The 21,485-nt window shown below is 41.0% G+C and overlaps 4 protein-coding genes across 4 annotated transcripts; 3 read left to right on the top strand and 1 right to left on the bottom strand.

Moving 5' to 3' along the window:
- The first annotated feature begins 78 nt into the window (after positions 1-78).
- Positions 79-2,171, top strand: LOC137179448 (noggin-2-like). Its single transcript, XM_067584091.1, has one exon. The coding sequence runs from the start codon at positions 406-408 to the stop codon at positions 1,369-1,371; it is 966 nt and encodes a 321-aa protein (XP_067440192.1). The 5' UTR covers positions 79-405; the 3' UTR covers positions 1,372-2,171.
- Positions 2,172-3,771: 1,600 nt separating this feature from the next.
- On the top strand, positions 3,772-8,351 carry get3 (guided entry of tail-anchored proteins factor 3, ATPase). Its single transcript, XM_067584086.1, has 7 exons — positions 3,772-3,951; positions 4,788-4,935; positions 5,342-5,490; positions 5,769-5,919; positions 6,027-6,134; positions 6,496-6,693; positions 6,804-8,351. The coding sequence occupies exons 1-7, from the start codon at positions 3,809-3,811 to the stop codon at positions 6,930-6,932; spliced, it is 1,026 nt and encodes a 341-aa protein (XP_067440187.1). The 5' UTR covers positions 3,772-3,808; the 3' UTR covers positions 6,933-8,351.
- Positions 8,352-10,454: 2,103 nt separating this feature from the next.
- LOC137179423 (bestrophin-2a-like) lies at positions 10,455-17,440 on the top strand. Its single transcript, XM_067584080.1, has 9 exons — positions 10,455-10,645; positions 10,746-10,840; positions 11,490-11,723; positions 12,487-12,641; positions 12,794-12,871; positions 14,535-14,687; positions 14,784-14,864; positions 15,085-15,239; positions 15,507-17,440. The coding sequence occupies exons 1-9, from the start codon at positions 10,494-10,496 to the stop codon at positions 16,282-16,284; spliced, it is 1,881 nt and encodes a 626-aa protein (XP_067440181.1). The 5' UTR covers positions 10,455-10,493; the 3' UTR covers positions 16,285-17,440.
- Positions 17,340-20,909, bottom strand: LOC137179439 (protein Hook homolog 2-like). The gene is made up of 3 exons (XM_067584083.1): positions 18,837-20,909; positions 18,662-18,736; positions 17,340-17,825 (listed from the first exon to the last, which is right to left on the bottom strand). The coding sequence occupies exons 1-3, from the start codon at positions 18,882-18,884 to the stop codon at positions 17,700-17,702; spliced, it is 249 nt and encodes an 82-aa protein (XP_067440184.1). The 5' UTR covers positions 18,885-20,909; the 3' UTR covers positions 17,340-17,699.
- Between the last annotated feature and the right edge of the window lie 576 nt (positions 20,910-21,485).

Raw genomic sequence — 21,485 nt, 5'->3', positions numbered from 1 at the left:
CTTGTTTTTTAACTGATCTATAAAGTTTTGTGTATAAATTTTGTGTGACGGAACCGACACAACTCGAGCAAATCGAGGTCAAATTATGTTCGCTGTGAATGTGCAGAACTACTTACTTTATAGGAATTTGTTCAAGTTGAAGTATCAACACATGACGTGAAACCAAAGCTTCTCAGACTTGTCTTGTATTTTTGCAAATGGTACGATAGCCAAAACATCAGAGCCTTGAATGATAGGTGGGAGCTCAGGTGTGCTCTGGACACACTCAATAATATGTCTGCTGTTTGTGTGATAAGGCACTAATTTCAGTATGTTATTGTTGAAGAGCCCAAGGATGTCTGGTGCTGAGTACACAGAGTCCCTGAGGCACCCAATAATAGGAAGACAGGGGAGCACCCAAACTAAATGAGTGAAAAGGAAGACCAGACGAGCAAGTTTTCATTCTTCTGTTCCAGACCATCCAAACCTAAGACCATGTTCAGACTACTCAACTGTGGAGTCTGTCTCTGCTTGATTTATGTGTCTGTCCTCCTACATGGACCTGTAGCCTTAACTTCAAAGGCTTCAACCCAGGATCAGCTTCCAAATGTGACAGAGGAGGACACAGGCTGGGATTCACCGTTTCTTCAGCTGAGAGCCAGTCTGCCATCTTACTCGCAGCCGATTCGCCCATACACCCTGCTGACAAACTCAGAAGACTACCACTACATGCCCAAATCTAGACATCGCCGTCCCTCTCGCCTCCTGCGTATTCTGGGATCCTCTTTTGACCCGTTCTGGATGTCTATAGATCAACCATCTGAGGCCTCCGGGATCTGGACTTTAGAGGGAGATGATGGTCCACCTCACTCACTACCTGCCAAATTACCCAACTACACCGCTTTCAGAGACAGGTTCAACTTGAGTGCCTCTCCAGAGCTGAGAGAGGCTGCAACAAACCATCACCAGAAGCTAGAAGAGGAAGCTGCAGGTCTGGACTTCGGGTTTCTGCCTTCAGATGTTGTCAGCTCAGTCCGAGCCTGGCTGGTGCGCTCAGCCACATGTGGATTACGTTACCAGTGGGTGGATCTGGGCGCTGCTTTCTGGCCACGTTGGCTGCGGCAGACTGATTGTGAAAGATCAGACGGAGTGCGAAGCTGCTCCTTTCCCAGTGGGATGGAGTGCATTCGAGCTCAAACAGCGTACATAAAGATTCTGGCTTGGCACTGCTTGGAGATCAGAGAGGAAGAGGAAGGTGATGGGTCCAGAAGGATTAAGGCTAACAGGTCTGATGGCAGCACTGAGATTGGGACAAGTGAAGCAATGAGAAGGTGTTCATGGAAGCAGGTGCCGTATCCTGTGGTCACAGCTTGTACATGCTCATGTAAATGAATATTTTTCTCACCAGTGCTTCAAATTTTCAGCTCACCTGCAACCGGGGCTCCATATGTTTATGTATTTTTTTTTTTTTTTTACTGTGATTGAATTGATTTTACTCATGTAAGAAAAAAAAGTCAAATTGCTTGTGCATCACTGGTATTTGTTTTAGGTAGAGTATAATAAACATATTTGCTCTTGATGGTTAAATACTTTCTTAAGAAAAGTTGTTACAACACCATTGCACTTTTCTAGACACCTTTTGCACAAACTGCCTTTGTGTTTAAGTAGAGATTACTTATTCACTTTCCTTATTTTGAGATAGCCTGGGGATTTGAACTTACAACATTTTGGTCACATGCCTGCCTCTTTAAACTTCAAGTAAATGTCTTCTATTGCTAATAACATGAGTCCCATACTGCTATGTGGGTCATGCAACATTAACATTCATGTGGGAAAATATTGTATCATTGTGTTTCAAGCAGTGGTTGCAATACTCTGTGATCAAGACTTGTTACTTCCTCTTTTTCACCTATTCACAATTACTGTCTCATGGGTGAATCTGAGTTTCAGATTTTGTCCTTTTGTGCCATTTTAAGGTGTTAGCAGATAATTGCAGAAGCTGAAGCAGTTTTCAAAAGCCAACAGTGAATGTGTATGGTTTTCAGTCTGCTTTCTTTCTCATATGACATATGCAAAGCCATCGCTTGAAGTTGAAACTATATTTTTTATTGATGATTTATAATGCTATTTAATCATTATTCATCTGTATGATAATCACATGTTACTATTAAAAAAGGTTTGAAAAAAGTTTAACTTCCATTTGTCAGTTGTGCTTGAAATAAATGAAAATATTTAAAGTTCGATTAAAATCATTTTTCGGTTGTGAATGTGGTTCTGCACTTAAACATTTCTGATTCTCATCAATCAAAACAGTGAGGAAGCCTCATTACTGCCATCTAGCTTTTGTTAGTCTAACATCACTGTGACAACACTATACTATGAAAACAAAAACCAGATAGTTCAACGGACTTTCAATTTATTAATTTTAGCTGGAAAATTTCACATCCATAAATAAAGTTCTTGAGGTCTCGTTCATCATTTGAACATGATTGAATTTAGAAAGTATTTTGAGTCTATCCAACTTATAAACAATAAGAAATGTGCACATACAGTTACAATTTTTGAATTTGGTCCAGTACTGAGTGAGATCACTGCAGCCGGCAGCTGCAAAACAGGCTGCAATGTAATCCTTTGAGGCAATAGCGCACCGTTAATGTATGTCCATTAAAAATGCTTGTTTTTGCCACTGTCCAGCTCAGAATGTTATTATAAGTGTCTGAAAGGACCATACAGAGAAACAAAATGTTTTTCTTTACCTTTCACTTGATCCCGTCAGTTTGTTGAGTTGTTGTCGAAATCAGCTTAATATTCATCCATGAAAGATTTGGAGAGAGGAATGCCAAGAGGAGTTTGTTGTGTTGGAGTATTGAAAGCGTAGCTTTGTGTTATCTAAAAGATTCATGGTTGAATATTTAGCTGATTCCGACAACTCAACTATGGTGAAATCTCAGAATGAGACTTCTCCTTGAGCGAGACTTGATTAGACACAATAACAAACAGAATGGATCAAGCTTAAGGTAAAGAAAAAAGTTTTATTTCTCTGTATAGTCCTTTCCATAATGTTGTCAGACACTTATAATAACAATCTGAGCCTGTCAGTAGCAAAAACAAGCACTTTCAGTGGATATACTTTGATTGTGCGCAATGCCCCAAAGGATTACATTACCTTGTCCCCATTAGTCACTTAGACACAAAAAGATGGAAAAATAGGGTCCAGGTTGAAAAATACCAAAGTTTCCCTTTAAAGGAGCAGTGTGTAGGATTTAGTGGCATCTAGTGGTGAGGTTGCAGATTGCAACCAACTGAATACATCTCCCCTCCCTCTTCCCTTCAAGCATGTAGGAGAGCCTATGGTGACTGCGAAACTCACAAAAAATGCAAAAGGCCCAGTCTCGAGCCAGTGTTTGGTTTGTCCGTTCTGAGCTACTGTAGAAACATGGCGGGCTCTGTGGAAGAGGACCCACTCCCTATGTAGATATGAAGGGCTCATTTAAAGGTAATGAAAACACACATGATTCTTATTTTCAGGTGATTATACACTGATGAAAACATAATAATGAATATTATATTCCATTTCTGCCAGTTGATCCCCCTTGCCTGATATATTATCTTTATTTCCTTGTGATACATGTTTTCTGTTATTGTCTTATCGTCACACATTCTGTAAGTGACGGTTTCTATAAATAAAGAGATGGGGGAAAAATTATAGCTAACTCTCTTACTGTCAGTATTTTAATCTCAGACACTTAGACGTTGAAAGCCAAAGGTCCGACGAGCATGAAGGCAGCAGTCTGGGCTGTGACGTCACGTTCCAGCGTACACAGACAAGATGGCAGCGTCACTGGAAGACGAGTTTGAAGATGCGCCTGATGTGGAGCCCTTAGAACCAACACTGAAGAATATCATCGAGCAGAAATCTTTGAAATGGATATTTGTAGGTGGAAAGGGAGGTGTTGGTAAAACGACATGTAGGTGAGTGGAAGGAAAACGTTCATTAGCCTCCGCATATTGACTCAGGTTACGTTGGCAGCTAGCATAGCTAACGTTAGTTTTAAATAGCCGTCACCATAAAGTTGACCTTAATCTCAGTTATTTAATCCGATCTGTTACTTTCCATAATGTCGATGTAGCGAACGTTATTTTACCAGCTTAAAACAGAAATAGTTTTACATTTCAAGCTAGCTAGACTATTAAACCAACGGTCAATTTGCCAGCTGGTTGATTGCTGTCAAGCCCTGTCACTAGCTAACGTTAGCCAGCTGACACATGGATTCACGTCTCTCTGAGATGGTTTCATAATAATATAACCTGCTTCTTTCCTCTCTTAACGGGAAAACTTTCCACTTTGTTGTAATTCAATGGACTTAGCTTGTACTAAAGTACAGCACTAACTTAAGCTAATACGTTGTCGTTAGCTGTCAAGTCTGCTCAATATCTGACTCGATGAGGCCACAGAGTTAGTGATGCTGACAAAATCATTTACGGCAGGACTGCACATCTGAGTCACTATTTATAAAGCATCTTCAAATTAGTGCCAGGTAATGCCTACAAAGTCACATATTTTTACGACCAAAGCATCGTGGATCTATTTGCCAAGCAGCTAGAAGCATTCAGCTAAAACCATTTAAGTTTAGAAAATGTATCACTTACCTGGCTTTCTGTAATGCAGCGTTTAAGACCAGGAAAAGAGAACATGCATAACAACAGGCAGAATTTAGGATATACATATAAATATATCACGAGGTGCTACTGTGAAACACTGTCCTGTCCACCTACTAACCTGTCTGTCTCTTATGTCATTTTTCTAGCTGTAGTTTGGCTGTCCAGCTGGCTGCGGTCAGGGAGAGTGTCCTCATCATCTCCACTGATCCTGCTCATAACATCTCTGATGCTTTTGACCAGAAGTTCTCTAAGGTGCCTACTAAGGTCAAAGGCTATGACAACCTCTTTGCCATGGTAAGGCAACATGCAAGAAGCAAACACACAACACACAGAGTGTAAATGTACCGACTGGGGTAAAATTAATGATGTGTAGTCGAGAGGTATGATTACAGTTAACAGGTAAGCAAAAGTAACAGTTACACTAGAAAAAACTATTGATGTAAACATAAACACTTTGATAATTTAATCAGTCAAGTAGACAGAAACGTAGGTACTTTTGCTTACAGTGATTTCTGTTGATGTTTCTTTGCTAAATGTCATGCACCTCATGAGGCCACTGACTGTTCAAGTCTCATGATGATTACACATCTAGGTCTCAGAAGCACAAGCCAGCATTTTGTAAGAAACTGAATGCCCAGAGGCCCTTAGAAATAATTGCTGTGTCGTGTTTCCACAATGTTCTGTGTGTTTGTGAGTGCAGGAGATTGACCCAAGCCTGGGTGTGGCAGAGCTGCCTGATGAGTTCTTCGAGGAGGACAACATGCTCAGCATGGGCAAGAAGATGATGCAGGAGGCCATGAGCGCCTTCCCTGGCATCGATGAGGCCATGAGCTATGCAGAGGTCATGAGGTAAGACAGTTGGATCAGTGCAAAGCCAAACCACCTTACACACATTACAAGTAGTGCCGATACAGAGTTGCTCTACTTAACTTTTTCATAGCACTACTACTCAGCTGATCCAATGCATGTAAGCTTATTATCTGTTTCCCTCCATTCAAGATCTCTGCTACTTACAGACAGTTTATTGTCATAACTCACAGTTCTGGTGAGACTTTTTAAATCCCCATCCTCACCCTATCTTTTAGTAGCTCTCTCACATGATTATGCTTCTCTCCCTTGTGTCTCAGGTTAGTGAAAGGAATGAACTTCTCAGTGGTCGTCTTTGACACTGCTCCCACTGGCCACACACTGAGGCTGCTCAACTTCCCCACCATTGTGGAACGTGGTCTCGGCCGCCTCATGCAGATCAAGAACCAGATCAGCCCTTTCATCTCCCAGGTGAAGAGGGACAAGCAGATACAGCCATTCATTGACCGTAGACGTTCACTAACTTTTATGTGACTTCATAGCCCCTCTTTCTTTCTTTCTTCTCTCGTTGTTTCTAGATGTGTAACATGCTCGGCCTGGGTGACATGAATGCAGACCAGCTGGCCTCTAAGCTCGAGGAGACCCTGCCAGTCATCCGCTCAGTCAGTGAGCAGTTCAAAGACCCCGTAAGTCACACAAATATAAAACAGTTGGAGTTATAACCTAAGCACATTTCAAAATAGCAAGTGTTACTATGCACTTAACCCTGTTATTGAAACAGTAATGTGTTTAACTTTTGCCCCAGCAATAGAGTTTGTTTTTTATTTCCACTGCAACTTGTCTCCTGATGGCAACTCCGTTATATTGTGGCTCAGCTACTCTATTGATCTGTTGCATTTACGCTGGCTCTGCAGATAACGTCTTAATGTCTTGACGTACCCATAATATATTAAATATTTAGAGCAAGTCGACATTTGAGCTTGTTGTATTTGTTTGTTACTGTCTATGTGTTGTAACTCTTCTCATTCTTCCACTTGTATCCCTCAGGAACAGACCACCTTCATCTGTGTATGTATCGCCGAGTTCCTCTCCCTGTATGAGACGGAGAGGCTGATCCAGGAGCTGGCTAAGTGCCGCATCGACACACACAACATCATTGTCAACCAACTTGTTTTCCCCGATATAGAGAGGCCATGTAAAATGTGTGAAGCCCGCCATAAAATTCAGTCCAAGTATTTGGACCAGGTATGTAGTTTGTATTTTGTGTTTCTGTTATGGCAGCAGTTGCAAAAAAGTGTCTTGGACACCTTTAGCTTTTTATTAAATGTCACGTGTCTTTGCTCTTCTCCCTACAGATGGAGGACCTTTATGAAGATTTCCACATAGTCAAATTGCCGCTGCTGCCCCATGAAGTTCGAGGTGCTGACAAGGTCAACACATTCTCGAAGCAACTACTGGAACCATACAAACCCCCAAACAAGTGATCTCCATCCCCGCAGGACCTCCCCTTTCCCCCTTACAAGACCACACCTCTGCAGTCTGAACTCACGTCCTCTGAGCTCCCCCCAACCAGCCTCAAAAACCCCGCAGTAACGGCCTCAAGATGATCCACTCAGTCCTCAGCCCACCACCATCCAGAGCAGAGCGTGCTCAGTGCTACAGCGAGACACACGCTTTTAATGAAGGGGAGCTGATGAAATCATAAACACACACACACACATACATGATCCACTACATTGTTACAGAGATAGGACAGTGCAGATTAGTGCTGCCTTACTCTCACCTCACCTTCTCTTTCCTTCATATTGTCTGTGTGGCAGTTGTACTATTCCTACTTTAAAGCATTTAACTTTTTCTCAAAAAAAAACAAGAAACAAACTTCCCCTCTTCCATCCCACGCTGTGTCCAGCCTCAAAGTGTTCCCAGTGACGGTGCTGTGTATTCCAGGATAAAACGGCTTTCAGATGGTCGATGTTTATGCCTTGTTTAATCTGTGTGGTTTGGTGGCTGTGTCTGTTCTCCAGTTTGACTTCAATTTCACACATTCATCTCTCACACATCTGGAATTTACATCCAAATTTCTACAGATTCAGGGTGTGACGGCAGGGCAATGAAAACAAACAAAACACCTGTGGTCTTAAGTAAGTTTTGTCCTTGACCAAGACCATCCATGTTATTGCAATAAAGAAAACGAGAGCAGTCTCAAGTGTGTCTTTTCCCATTTGTCACAGTGATCATGGTGTAAATGCAGTTACCTAATGCCATCAAGATTTTGAATTAAGCCCTGTAGGTGGTAGCTATGTAATTGTTTGAACTTGACAGTCTTAATGGCCTCTGTTAATTATTTTAGGCCGCTGTGGTTGCTCCAGGTGGCATTTTGTCGGAGACGGCACCAGATTTATGAGATTCAAAAGCAAATGTGTGGTGAGACTCTTGATGTTTGAGCAGCTGGAAGCTAAATTTGAGTGAACCCCAACACCGCTGAGCTCCCAGTACAAGGTTCCCATACAACGCTCAAAAAACTCTACCAATGCTCTTCTCTGTCAAACATTTTGTGTCCACCCTCATGTTTGCTGAGAACTGAATGGAAACACTATTGAAAGACATTAGTAGCCTTATTTAGTGCATTGTTAATTACAAATATATTGAATGTTGCTTGATCAAATGTTGAACAAATGAATGGTGAGCCCTGGTCATTGAATACTGGACTCTGATTGGCTCACCTGATGCTTCATTGTTTTCCTATATGTTCCAACAGAAAGATATAGATGACAGGTGAATTCATCCTCAAATAAAAGCATAATGTCCCCTCTGTCCCTGAATGCTTTTGAGTAAAAATAATCTGTTTTCTATAGATTTTCTTTAAATTATGTTGCGAGTGTTAATTAAACAAACTTGCCTCAGCTGAGAGCCTTTTGTGGTCATTCTCTTGATCTGCTTAATGGTTAAACTGTGTTAATTGGAGAAAAGCGCGCGCGCACACACCAAACTGACAAAAGCATTAAGCCTCAGTTAACCTTCAACATCACAGTTCAGGAGCAATAAACAAACCTCCCTCTGAGATCATACAAAACTTAAGTTTATACAAATGAGAGATGCATGCATGCAAAAAAAAAAGTGTGCCACTTCAAAAATGAACTTCACAGAAAATCCTTAGAAGTATTGTAGGCCTAATGAGCACCACAGGTACTATCCTTCCCTTAAAAGTGTCCTGGTAGGGAACTGTACCGGGAACAAGTGGGATTATTAAACCCCACTGGGATTTTTTTCTCATAAAACGAAAAAGTAAGTTTAAAAACATAAATAAGACGCATTTTGCTTCCAGTGATTTGGTATTTTATGATGTTTTTCCATAGATGATTATAAACCTGTAAGCGTGAAAATGGATTTTGTTTTCATATCACTCAACACGAATGTTTGCCATGGTCCACTTGCTCCCGTTTCATAATTCCCTACTGTACTGAACGGTCCTGTGCGCTCCTTGTGCCCCAGCGCTGCGGCCTGTCGCTTGTGGTCCATCACTGAGCCGCGCTCTCCCTGTCGGGGGCCGCGCTAACGAGCTCCTCCTCCTAGTTTTGGGGATTTACCCCGGGGCGCACTGACCACTGGACGCACCGAGGAGGCTCCGAGGATTACTGCCATGCAGCCGACCGAGCCTCGAGTTAACCGAGCTGACGCCAGGGGATATCAGGGTTATGCGCTCTTTAGCAAAACACCACTGGCGAGCCTAGAGAGCCGCACAGAGAAGACTATACTGCTGAGTGGAGATATGAAGTCATTTCTCCAGTGGTGCCAATTACGCACAGAGATGCGCTGACTAACTTGCACATCCATCAAGACGAAACACTACAAAAGGTAAGGAGATACTTTCTTTAAAGACAAAAAGCATTGGCTCTAACATAATAGTCTAATCATTTAGTTTCATGCAATAACTTAACCCTCCTAATGTGTTAGAAAAGTGTTTACACCTTTAGTGTTTGCGGGTCAAATCTGACCCGTGATTGAATTCATTAAAAAGCACTGAGAAAAAACACTAATTTTCATCCAGTAAAATGTTTTATCTGCTAAGTGACTTATTATTCATCCATAACCATAATATATACATACTTACTTTGATATTTTATGTGCCTTAGACCACATTTAACTTACAATGTACAAATCGTTTTTAGTTTAAAATAAGCACAATTTATCTATTTTATTGCTTATGATGAACAGAACAGGTAAATAAGACCCTGACATGATGTGACAAACAAAATAATTCCTAACATAACTTGTTTATATTTTCTTATACGTTGAAATGAGCAATTGTTACATCTGTTGCATTATGGGTCAAAATTGACCGCATAGACTTTGCTATGAAAAAAGGAGAAAAGTCAATTTGATTTCCTCAAACAAAATTTTATATTGGTCAATCACACAAGTGTCATCTCCAGCATGTTGTGTGTGTGTGCGCGCGCGCGCGTGTGTTCACGCTGTGCCAGGTGTATGGTGAGATGTGAGAAATAAAGCGTGAGAAAGTCTGCTAAATACAGCTGGGGAACAGGAGATCTCTCTCTCTCTCTTTGTATGTGTTTGTGTGTGTATGTATGTATGCCTGTGTGTGTGTAGGGTGTGAGTGAAAGAGTGTGTGTGTGTGTGTGTGTGTGTGTGTGTGTGTGTGTGTGTGTGTGTGGGGGGGGGGGGGGGGGGGGGGGGGGGGGATCATATTTGCTGCATACCACTCTACAATTGAATTCAAGTCAATATACTTTCTTGGCATGAAACATAATTTTAATTTTACTACACAATATGTTTATACTATTTTTATAGGATTTCATTACTATTATTTTTGTTTTATTGTAATTTTTGTTATTCATGTCATTCAAATTTGACCCATAAAACAACAGATGTAACTTTTCTTTAATAGGCATTAAAAAGTTACTCCTGTTACTCCTGACCACCTGTTCACAGCCTCTGACCCGCTTTTGTTCTCATTGCAGGTGCAATTACAGACTTGATTCCTTACAGCTCTTTTCTTCTGAGGATCTATAAACTGGCTGTCACCAATGACTGTCACGTACACGGCCAGAGTCGCTAATGCTCGCTTCTGTGGCTTCTCCAAGCTGCTCTTGGCCTGGAAAGGGAGCATCTACAAGGTGTTATATAAAGAGTTCCTGGCTTTCTTTGCCATGTATACTGCCATTAGCATCACTTACAGGTAGGACAGAAAGAGCTTTAGGACATACTGGTCCCCGAGATGATCTGTGCTGTGATTCACAAATTATTAGTAAACTCTGGATCATTTTTTATTCTTTTAGATTTTTCCTGTATGATGACCAGAAGAGGTATTTTGAAAAGCTGGCAATTTATTGCAACCACTATGCTAGCCTCATCCCTATGTCCTTTGTACTGGGTAAGCATTAATGGTCATTGTCAAATTTGAAACAACAGAGGAGGGGGCAGGATTAGAGATACTGTATATAATAATAAATATATGAGAGCTCTTTGATTTTTACCTGTTTGGGACTCTAGAGGGTAGTAAACATGAATACACTGACAACTTCTCATAGGTTTAGGTTTCAGCTCTGGATGGCAGGACCTCTCCTCAATATATTTATAACCTGGGGGCCATATCCATTAAAATCATTCTATCTCTGTGCAATATCTACTATTAGTTGTACTAGGAAATATTTGTGTAATACACATTTTCGCAAGGATTCCTCAACAGAGATGGGGTACCAACCTACTATTCTAACAGACTGCAAAGTGTATTTTTCTGCATTTTCTTTTTTCCATTAATTCATTCTTTTCTCTCTTTCTTTGTGTATGTATATACAGTAGGCTAAAATACTTGATAACACTTATATACAGTTTGCAATAAGTCAAAATGATCTGACAATAACAGCTATTTGGTGTATCTGCTGGGAACTATTTTTATTACTATTTTTAAATTTGCTGGGGACCCCTGAGACCACAGTTGAGTTGAGTCCCTGGACCACTTTTAGCTCCTCCTTCAAGGTCTGATGTAAACACCTGCATCTCCTCTCCACTGGTGCGAGCAGGTTTCTATGTGACCCTGGTGGTGAACCGGTGGTGGAGCCAGTACACCAGCATCCCACTTCCTGACAGGCTCATGTGCGTCCTGTCAGGGGGTCTCCAGGGGAGCGATGAGCGAGGCCGCCTGTTGAGACGCACCATGATGCGCTACGCCAGTCTGTCGTCCCTGCTCATCCTGAGATCTGTAAGCACAGCTGTCTTCAAACGTTTCCCCACCATGGACCATGTAGTAGAGGCTGGTGAGTGTGTAAGGACAGGGGAGGCAATGGGGATGGTGGGGCTCAGCCTTAGTTATGTTATACGGGTGTTCGTGTTATTGTGTCCACCTCTGTGCGGTGTTACTGTACAAAAAAAACCCCAACCTTAAATCATTTGTGTTTGTTGGCTTCTGTTCTACATTACAACCTATCTGAGTTTGTCAGCTTGACTTTTCTACTGTACTCAAAAAGTGACAGGAAGCAATGTGATCAGTCACATGCTCACGTCATGAGAGTGTGTTTCTTCCTCTCCTGAACATTCCCTACACCAGCAAGTGCAGCAGAAATCACAGAGACAGGCACATCATGAAACTCACTGGTGATAAACAAAAGATATCAAATGTCTGCAGCAAGCTCATAAAACACTGGTGTGGCAATCCCCTCCTCAATGTTTTCTGAGTTAAACCTGTTGCATCTTTTGGTGAAATCAAAGTTTGATTTACACTGTGACATTGTTTTACAAAGTCACAAACATTATGTCAGAGTGATGTGATAAGATAGAGCTAAGACATCTTCACTGAACACATTCAATCAGTTCTCGCTCACTTTATGTCAACTTCTTTGGACAAATAACATCTGACTCAAAGAAAAGTTCAGGCTTAGGACAAATGACACTGATTTGATGTGATGTCTTGTTGTATTCCTACCTACATGCCAGTTTTGAAATGAAATTGAAATGAAATGAGTCGTGAAGTTATTAGTCTGCTGTTTCCTTTTGAACTGACTGTTTAAAATCATTGTGCAGGATTCATGACGAGAGAGGAACGGAAGAAGTTTGAGGGCCTCCACTCGCCTTATAACAAATACTGGATCCCCTGCGTTTGGTTCACCAACCTGGCTGCTGTGGCACGTGGCGAGGGCAGGATCAAAGATGATCACACACTAAAACTGCTGCTGGAGGTGCACCATTACACACACACACACACACACACACACAGGTCTACTGATTTATAAGTGAAACTACAGTTCTTGCGTAGATTGGTTTAAGATGTATATTCACACAGTTATACAGTTAAATGATCTCAGACAGCTTAATGTTTGTGTGTGAACAGGAGCTGAATGCGTTCAGAGGGAAGTGCAGCATGCTGTTTCATTATGACATGATCAGTGTTCCCCTGGTCTACACTCAGGTAAGCAGCTTGGGAAGTGGCACGCTGGAGGTGGAGAAGCCATGGTAAATTGCATTTGAAAGTAACCCAACACCGAAACACCTAACTATCCTAGATAACTGAACAATACTTAAAGATCCCCTCCAGACATGTAATAAGACATAAAAAATACTCTGCTTGGAACAATAATGTGTGTCTGATATGGTTTTTCCACAAAAAAAGTGTAATTACCATGCTAAAGCCCTTAAATTGACATCTTCTCCTTCTCTCTCATTTAAAATGACAGAATCTATGAATGTGCAAATATATTTCTTTTCAAAAGCTTAATTGCAGAACATAAGACATCGCCTACTTCAATATAAAAGTCATTCTCAGTGTTTGTGCACTGGGGGGTTCAGGTTTCCACATCAAACTAGTGTAAATTGCACACTGGACCACAATTGGCTTCAAAAAAAGTTGTGAAGCCACAAGTCACGCTCAGGGGCCTGCCCCTTAAAATCAGATTTTTAATGAGTACAGAGAAACTTTCCACGTTCAACAGATGAAAGTGAAAACAAACTCTGCACATACATCATTCTGCATCATGAAGTTCAAAGATCCAACTGTAGGAACAAGAAGAAGAACAAATTAATGCGTGCAGGGGGACGTAAAGGTTTATGTTATGACCATCTGTTAGGATTATGTCAGTTTTCACCAACAGTTTGCTTAGTTGAATGGCTCTCTTTACTGCAGTTCCTATGAGCCTTGGTGGCCGTTGCAGTGGAGAGGATGCCACTCAGAAGTGTGTATCAGGAATGTAGCGTACTGAGAATGATTTATTATCAGGAATAAAACACTGCACCATAGCTGCTAAATTGATCCAAAATCAATTTCCGAAAGTAGATCTGAAGCATCTAAATTGAAGCTGATAAAGTTCTGCAAATTGTCACTGCCTTTAGTGGTGTGCAGAGCAGATTTTAAAGCTCAGTAACTATGTTTCTGACTGCAATGCTCCTTCGCTCCTGAAATTTTTATATACACATGGTTTATTGATAAGAAGTGAAAGGTACAAAACCTTTCACTTTTTATCAACAAACCACATTTTTTTCAACACAGCTGCTATTGCATGATATGATGTTTCAAGCAAAATTTCATGACCATCTAAAAACAGGAAGATGTTGTCTATAGGAAACACAAATACGACAAATATTTCTTTAACCCTTGGCTGCCCAATATAAATCTGCCTACTGTACTTGTCTATTCCTGTCTTACTGAACAGTCTGGTCACCTGGACTTTGCTTTTACAGACCATTTTCAAAGAAAATACTTTGACTTGTCAAAGCAGAAAAAGTACAGGTGTAATTAAAGACGTTAATGATGGCTGTTCTCCATTTAGGTGTGTTGGTAAGGCAGCTTGACAAATATCAGGGTCCTGACATTAGCTCAGCTAAATGTAATTAAACCCTCATTAATGTTAGTAGTTGCACCTGTTTGGCAGGTCACATTGTCATATTGTTTTATCAGAGTTGGGTAATGTTACCTTTTATTTTAATTAGTTACATGGTAACATACTGCAACACTACAAGTTCAAGTACAAGTTCATGATTAAGTTTTTGGAGGCCCATTGTTTTATACCACATGCCATAATTGAAGAAACTTATAAGATATTCTAACCTGTTAGTTGTTACCTATATCTGCCCCGCAGGTGGTGACCTTGGCAGTGTACAGTTTTTTCCTGGTGTGTCTAATTGGTCGACAGTTCCTGGACCCTGGTCAAGGCTATCCAGGTCATGACCTTGACCTCTACGTGCCCATCTTTACCCTGCTGCAGTTCTTCTTTTACGCTGGATGGCTCAAGGTCAGACAGTGGGTCAAATATTGAATGTTCTCCTTTAACAAGTAGAGTGTAAAGATCCCGTAGTTTTGTTATAAAAGTTTCTGTTTTGTCCTGAAGGTCGCCGAGCAGCTGATCAATCCTTTTGGAGAAGACGATGATGACTTTGAGACAAACTGGTTGATAGACAGAAATTTCCAGGTTTCTTAATGCTGTCTCTTTGTCTTAGGCCATATTATTGAATACTGTTTACTTTGCCAATGTGTGAGACTTTGTGTGCACTCAGTAATTCAGTTCTGTTTGCGACAGTTTGCAAACAGGTCTCGTCTTATGTTTCATGTTTTTTGGAAATTAAGTTTATTTCCATTTTTATTGTGGATACTTGATCTGTGTGTGTGTCTGTCTGAATTTCACTCTGCAGGTGTCAATGATGGCGGTGGATGAGATGTACGGAGATCTGCCAATGATGGAAAGAGACCGCTATTGGAATGACTCTAACCCCAGACCACCCTACACTGCTGCCACTCTCTTTGTTCTCCGCAAACCCTCCTTCCAGGGTTCCACTTTCGACATGGCGTAAGTTTCTCGGTTTTACCTTTTCATTGTATGTGTACTCGACTTGTGAGTGTGACTTTCACTTTGAATCCCCCTGCTTGCTGGGAAAGTCTCGGTGGTGAAAGTGAAAGTGTTCATACCTCATTCGAAAAGTAAGTAGTGTGATGTTGTCAGGTCTGAGGAAGAGTAACAATCCATTATCTACCCTCGATAGAGGATGACACCAACCAACACCTTAATGTCTGATCTTACAGAAATCATTGTGACATTTCTGGTGCCATTTGACAGGATTCCTAAGGAGGAGATGCACTTCCAGCCTCTGGAGGACATTGCTGAGAACCTGGAGGAGTCAGGCAGTCGTCACCCCAACATGGCCCTCTTCAACCGCCTTCTCAACGCAGCCCCCTCCCCCACTGGCCTCATGGGAGGGGCTCTTCGGCGCACCTCAGCCCAGCTTCAGAGGCTACGCCACTCCCCCAGCATTGACCAGTGCACCAGCGATGATGAAGACAATGAAAGTTGTAAGATAGGTAAAGGGGGGTCTCTGCCATCAGGGCTGGGGCAGGACACCCAGAGCACCGTGAGTAGTTTTAGAGACGAGAAGAGTGCCACAACGCCTCTACTGGAGATTCAGTTTGGGGCAGAGCAGGAGAAGCGAGGAGTGCACCCTGCTTTCAACCATGGGAAGCTGGGGAGGGGAAGGGATGGGAGGGGTGATGAAGATGGCCAGACAAGGGACGAGGGAGAGAAAACAGAGAGTACAAGGGGGGAGATCCAAGCTCCTGTGTCACTACTTCCTCCCGCCCCCTCACAATCCAAAGAGACTCCAGCCTCTGCCATTCCAATCACCTCCCGTCACCCTTCTGCCTTCCTGTTTAACCCCACTGCCCACTCCAGTCTGGAGCACTGCAGCTCGCAGCCAATTATCAACCAGAACAGAGCCGTACCCGCCATTCCCAAACCTCCTTTTGGTGGAAACAAAATGTCCTTCCTCACTGTGCCATCTTATAATGAACCTCAACGTTTTCGCAGTGTGAGCATGGGATCAGAACTCACTGGGTCTTAGGGGGGGACAATGGTTTATGATGTTGTCATGAACTTTTGACTCTTTGAAACTATAATGCTCGATTCAGTGCACGTTTACGATAATGAAATTAGTCATAGATAAGGAACCGTGCTTTCATTTTTACTTTGAGTATACAGCACCTTTGGGGCAGTTTTTGGAAATAAGATTGTTCAGATTTTCCCAGATTTTCTCATAAAAACTTTCCAAAACATCCTCCCAATTCACTGCTGACTTTTCAAAGTCAACTGTGAACTGTACAGAATTTTAACACATCATCTGGGACCTGGGAAAAGTTTGGTATTTGATGGCATTTTGAAGGAATACTCTGACATCACGGAAGATTCATAGTCTTACTGAGTGTGGGAGAAGAAAAATATTAATTTAATACCTGTACGTTCAGTACAGAGATTACATGTTTGTGCTAAGCTAGGCTACACAAATTTCATCAGGTTTAGCCTAGCTAGAAAGTGTCTTATTTACATTTTTGTGTTTTTGCAGCTAGCAAATCACTAACCAGTACATCCAAGATTTATGAAAGTCTACAAAGCGTCAGTGTCGTCTATTTTGTTGTTGTTGTATTTTTCTTGTTAAATACAGAAAATACAACATAATAAGACAGCTTTGGAGTTTTGCAGGGTATCTTTGAAGGAATCAGGCTAGCTCTTTCTCTTAGAGCTTAATTTGTGCTAAACTAGGCTAAACACATTGCAGAACTACCTCTGTACAGTACTGAAGAGATGCAATTGAAACCAGTTGTTTCTCAAAATGAGAAACTAAATGTTCAGGTTCTTCAGTTAACATCTTGTAGAAAATATTGCTTGTCACTACTTAAATCTGTATTATATAAAGATGTAGCCTAATCAAAATTTATCCTGGAAATGGTGCCGAAAAGAAGACAAATGTGTTAAAACTGTTTTCTTTTTCACTTTATTTACCTTGATTACTAAAATAAACCTGTAAATAGAATGATCTCTAATACATTATCTTGTGTATTTTCAAAAATGTAAGTTAAACAAATAACAAATGGAAAGAATGAATGAGTTAACAAAATAGCTTTACAATGATGGCATGAAATGAGTCATTGTTTTGCATTGTTTCTAATGGAAATTGAATCTTACCTGTAAAAATAAAATTTGAAATATCACACAATGAGGAATGGAACTGACAATCTAGTGATTATTTATAGGATATACATGTATGTACATACATTTAGGTATAATACAGATATAAAAACATAATCAATGACACTTCTTTAGTTTCTATCTAGTTCCAAAATTACAAAATTGTCACTTTAGTACCACATTTTACCAGCAGGGGGTGATAGCGGCAAACCAAACAGAGCACGTACACAGAGACCTTCTCCCACATCTGCCCATGAGAGGAGGAAGCTGGGCTCTCCATGACGATGAAGGGTCCTACCTGGGCTGCAGGGAAAACGCCCTCCTGGCCTGGGTGGACTGCCTCTGCTTAGCCAGGAAAGACTGGGCAGTGCCTGGAGTTCTGGAGTCCTCACACAGACTTTGCTGCTGCAGAGCAGAGGACTGAAAGAGGCAACAACAACTGTCGGCTGTTAGTGAAAACATTATAATACTCTAATGTAGGCATGTTAACCAGATCCTACCGACATCCACTACCACTAATAATCTGAGTGCTACTGCAACTACTATCACTGCTGTATCAGCATAGATTAACCTGATAAAATGTCACTGAATGGAGTACCCAGATAACACAAAGTCAAAACAAGACCGGGACTCAATCCCCTTTCGTGGTGTGGTTGTGGGAAGCCAGTGAGGGATAGCATGAACTCTGTCTATGGTCCATCCTCCGAGTGAAGCTCCTCACTGGTAGCTGAGAAGAAGACATCATGTGTACTGGAGAAAGCATAACGATGTCTGTATGTTTCTCACGGCCAAAAGTGAATTTAGTGATTAAAATGACTACAGTTCAGGGGAAATTGGTGATAACCATCCAAACTGGGGTAAAAAGGGGCGTATGAAACATCATGCAAAAAAATCTGGCCTTATTTAAAGTTATTTGCTGTGTAGCTGTGATTCAAGTGTTCAGAGTGAGTCTGATTTTGAGTGAGCATGAGTTTTTCCTGACCCATTTAGAGTTGTTTGAATACAAAAGAAAAGCTTTGACAAAGGCAGATATCATTTCATCTAAGCAACAACTTACAGTGTTTGTTTCTGTTAAACTGGTTTGATTCACCATGATTGAACATGTGCATATCATTTACCAATATGACACAATGTTATGGCATATCGTTACCTCTCAAATACTTATGACAAATGGCACTTGACTGTAAGTGATTAAAAGTTCAACGAACAACAGTTATGAGTTATGAATAACAGTCACTCTTCCCTTATTTACTCACCATACTTTGCCAGGCTGTAAGAATCAGTTTCTCCTCCTGTTCCCATCTGGACCTTGTATTATCTCCCTGAGAGTCCTGTCCATTTGAAAAGTGTTTTACCAGGACAGTTTAACACAATGACATTAGACAAAGGTACTTCAGAGAAGTATCAGAGTCTGGACAGACACTAACTCACCTCTGCTGTCATAGTATCAAACGGTCTGGCTTTCTCGTTGCTCGTCATTATTTGAGATCACAACACAGTCAAAGCCAAGCAGAATATAGCAAACAATAAAACAAACAAACAAAAAAGAAATGTTTGCGTGACTGACCAACTTGTACACCAACGGCCCCCTGACCTGCCCCGGCTCTCTGCAGCTCAGTGCTGCTCCTGGCTGTGTTTTGCAGCAGAGGCCCTGGTTTTGTTGTGTGGCAGACAGAACAATATGGAGAGGTGCTGCAGGCTTAAGTGCTCTGGCTCCTCTCCACAGTCAAAGATGCCATCCTGCTGACTCGGGCACATTCACTGTTGGACATTCAGTCACTGGGCTGGGGATTAGTGGGTATAACACAATATAATTAGCTCAACAATAGATATGGCTTCTTGTTGAAATGTAGGAGTATAAACGTGGGTATCTCAAAAGCATATTAGCATAGGACTCATGTTTGTTGCCCTGATGGTTGGCCGGATTAAGGAATAAAAATGCATTGATGAAAAGAATAAGAAAAGAATAAGAAGGAATTTTGTTTATACTTGTGTCAGTCGTGTCATATCATGCTCTAATGTTTCCACAAAGATCCATGAGTTAGTGTGCACATTTGTTTGTCTGTTTTACTGAGTCATTACCAGTTTCAGTGACCCAGAAATACCGTAGTTCCCCTGATTATCAGTTGACCAGCATCAAAAGCCAGCATTATCAGCATATCAGGCAAGATCAAGCTATAGAGAAAATCTCTGGCCGCTAGTGGCTGAATGTATTCAGGAGGTCTCTATTTCCTGTCTCCCAGAGACAGTTTTAGCAAAGGTCAACCCATTCCAGTCTTTGAGCTGGCTTCAGGGGAAATGTGGTTTATGTTTTTGCCATTAAGTGTGAAAACATAAGTGTGGGGGAGGATTTCAAAGAAGTGTGTGTGTGTACATGTTTCTCTGGAACCAGGAGCACTGAGGTCAGCAGGCAGGCTTACTGAAACTATCTAATTACGACTGAAATCAGCTCTGCAGCTCCTCACGAATGGTTTGACCATATTTACCACATGGTAAACTGTATTTGCTCACATTTCACTTATTGCTGTATGTATACAGCAGGTTGCTACTTTCTGCTTGTGGGACTTTGTGGAAGACATGCGCTTCTGAAACGGAAAAAAGTGAAAGAAACAAAACAGACATAGAAAAATGTGGGAAGAAAAGAAACCTTCGTAGACAAGTTTCTTGAAATCTGCCTCATCTGAAACCTGCAAATGTTTACTCTCTTAAGAGAGACGCAGTTCACAAGGCCACAACAGACACACCAAGCGCCGCAGATTCCTGTTAGCTAGCAGGGCCTGAACATCTGTTGTGAAATCTCCCTCCTACTGCTGTAGTTTCTGAGCTACAGTCTCACACACTGAGATTATGAAAGATTTCTGCAAAATCACAATCACTTTGATTGCATCAGAGAAGTCCTCTTTATTGCACATTTGGTCTTATTTTTGTACTTTTGTCCAATGGGGGATAAAAGCTCAATGGTCAGATGATCATATAGTTGTAAACATGGCAACAGTTCGACCAGGTTACCTAAACCACTTCATTTGGAGGTAAAACTGAAAGTGAGCACACCTGAAATGTCAATAATCATTGCACAGGAAAACTGTGGGTGTGCAAATCTACTGTAGGTACTGTAAATCCAAGTTCAACCAGAAGGTCAGTTTTTTTAATGGTTGTAGATTACAGTAGGCAGTTTGGTTAATAATTTGACTGTTTACCTTTGTTTTCTCTTCGAGATATGTTTGATTAACCTGCAGGTCTGTTTAAAACCTGTAAGTCATGTGACTGTTTATGTTTCTCACCCCGTCAGACTCCTTTTAGCAGTGTTGCCTACTGAGTACAATATGATTATTACCTATATAAATGATGCCAAACCTACAAAAGTAAGACCTAGATTGTATGAAACCAGAATTTTCCTTTATACAAAAGACTAAAGAATACAGAGCGATGCTGCATTCCAAGACAGTTTGAAAAAAATATCATAAAAATATGGTTTAACTGAATCACAACATTTTATTAATGAGTTTTATCTATGATGTGTATGAGGTGTTATGATGTAGGAATTGGTCACTGGAAAGTGAAAGAAGGTTGTATTGTTAAAAATAGAAACATATCGGAAATCAAAATTACACCCGGGCTTTCATATTCCTCTTCACAAAATAGAAAAATAAATAAATAAAAATAATGAAAATACAAAGCAAAAAACATACACCTCCTTTAAAATCAGAGAAAACATCTCAGATATCTGTTGTTTCATATCTTGTAATTTCAAAAAGTACAGATAGAAATAGGACATGTTTTTTAGGAAAAACACCTACACCCATGAAGAACATGAAGAACATAACACGCACACAGTAATGCCAGTAAATGCACACATGAAAACAGGTCATTAGTACGACCACAAGATTTGTATTGATTAGTTTGTTTAAACACACACACACGCATACAAGTACACGTACACACACAAACATGCACACACTGTTTATAACTGCAACTTGTTGCCTTTGTTTGCACATTATGCAATAATAGGATCAACCGTACTGTTTCAGCTGAATAAACACACATGTGACTCCAGTCAGTGTTTATTGTACCAATTCTAAC

Source organism: Thunnus thynnus, chromosome 3 (assembly GCF_963924715.1).
Source record: "Thunnus thynnus chromosome 3, fThuThy2.1, whole genome shotgun sequence".
Taxonomy (NCBI): Eukaryota; Metazoa; Chordata; class Actinopteri; order Scombriformes; family Scombridae; genus Thunnus; species Thunnus thynnus.
This window is presented reverse-complemented; position numbering and strand designations above follow the sequence as displayed.

Coding starts and splice junctions, on each gene's coding strand:
- LOC137179448 (XM_067584091.1), top strand. CDS start 406: ATGAGTGAAAAGGAAGACCAGACGAGCAAGTTTTCATTCTTCTGTTCC.
- get3 (XM_067584086.1), top strand. CDS start 3,809: ATGGCAGCGTCACTGGAAGACGAGTTTGAAGATGCGCCTGATGTGGAG. Junction 4,936..5,341: donor ATGACAACCTCTTTGCCATG/GTAAGGCAACAT, acceptor TTGTGAGTGCAG/GAGATTGACCCAAGCCTGGG. Junction 6,694..6,803: donor AGTCCAAGTATTTGGACCAG/GTATGTAGTTTG, acceptor TTCTCCCTACAG/ATGGAGGACCTTTATGAAGA.
- LOC137179423 (XM_067584080.1), top strand. CDS start 10,494: ATGACTGTCACGTACACGGCCAGAGTCGCTAATGCTCGCTTCTGTGGC. Junction 10,841..11,489: donor CCCTATGTCCTTTGTACTGG/GTAAGCATTAAT, acceptor TGGTGCGAGCAG/GTTTCTATGTGACCCTGGTG. Junction 11,724..12,486: donor GGACCATGTAGTAGAGGCTG/GTGAGTGTGTAA, acceptor ATCATTGTGCAG/GATTCATGACGAGAGAGGAA.
- LOC137179439 (XM_067584083.1), bottom strand. CDS start 18,884: ATGACGAGCAACGAGAAAGCCAGACCGTTTGATACTATGACAGCAGAG. Junction 18,737..18,836: donor TTGATACTATGACAGCAGAG/GTGAGTTAGTGT, acceptor TCAAATGGACAG/GACTCTCAGGGAGATAATAC. Junction 17,826..18,661: donor TTACAGCCTGGCAAAGTATG/GTGAGTAAATAA, acceptor TGCCTCTTTCAG/TCCTCTGCTCTGCAGCAGCA.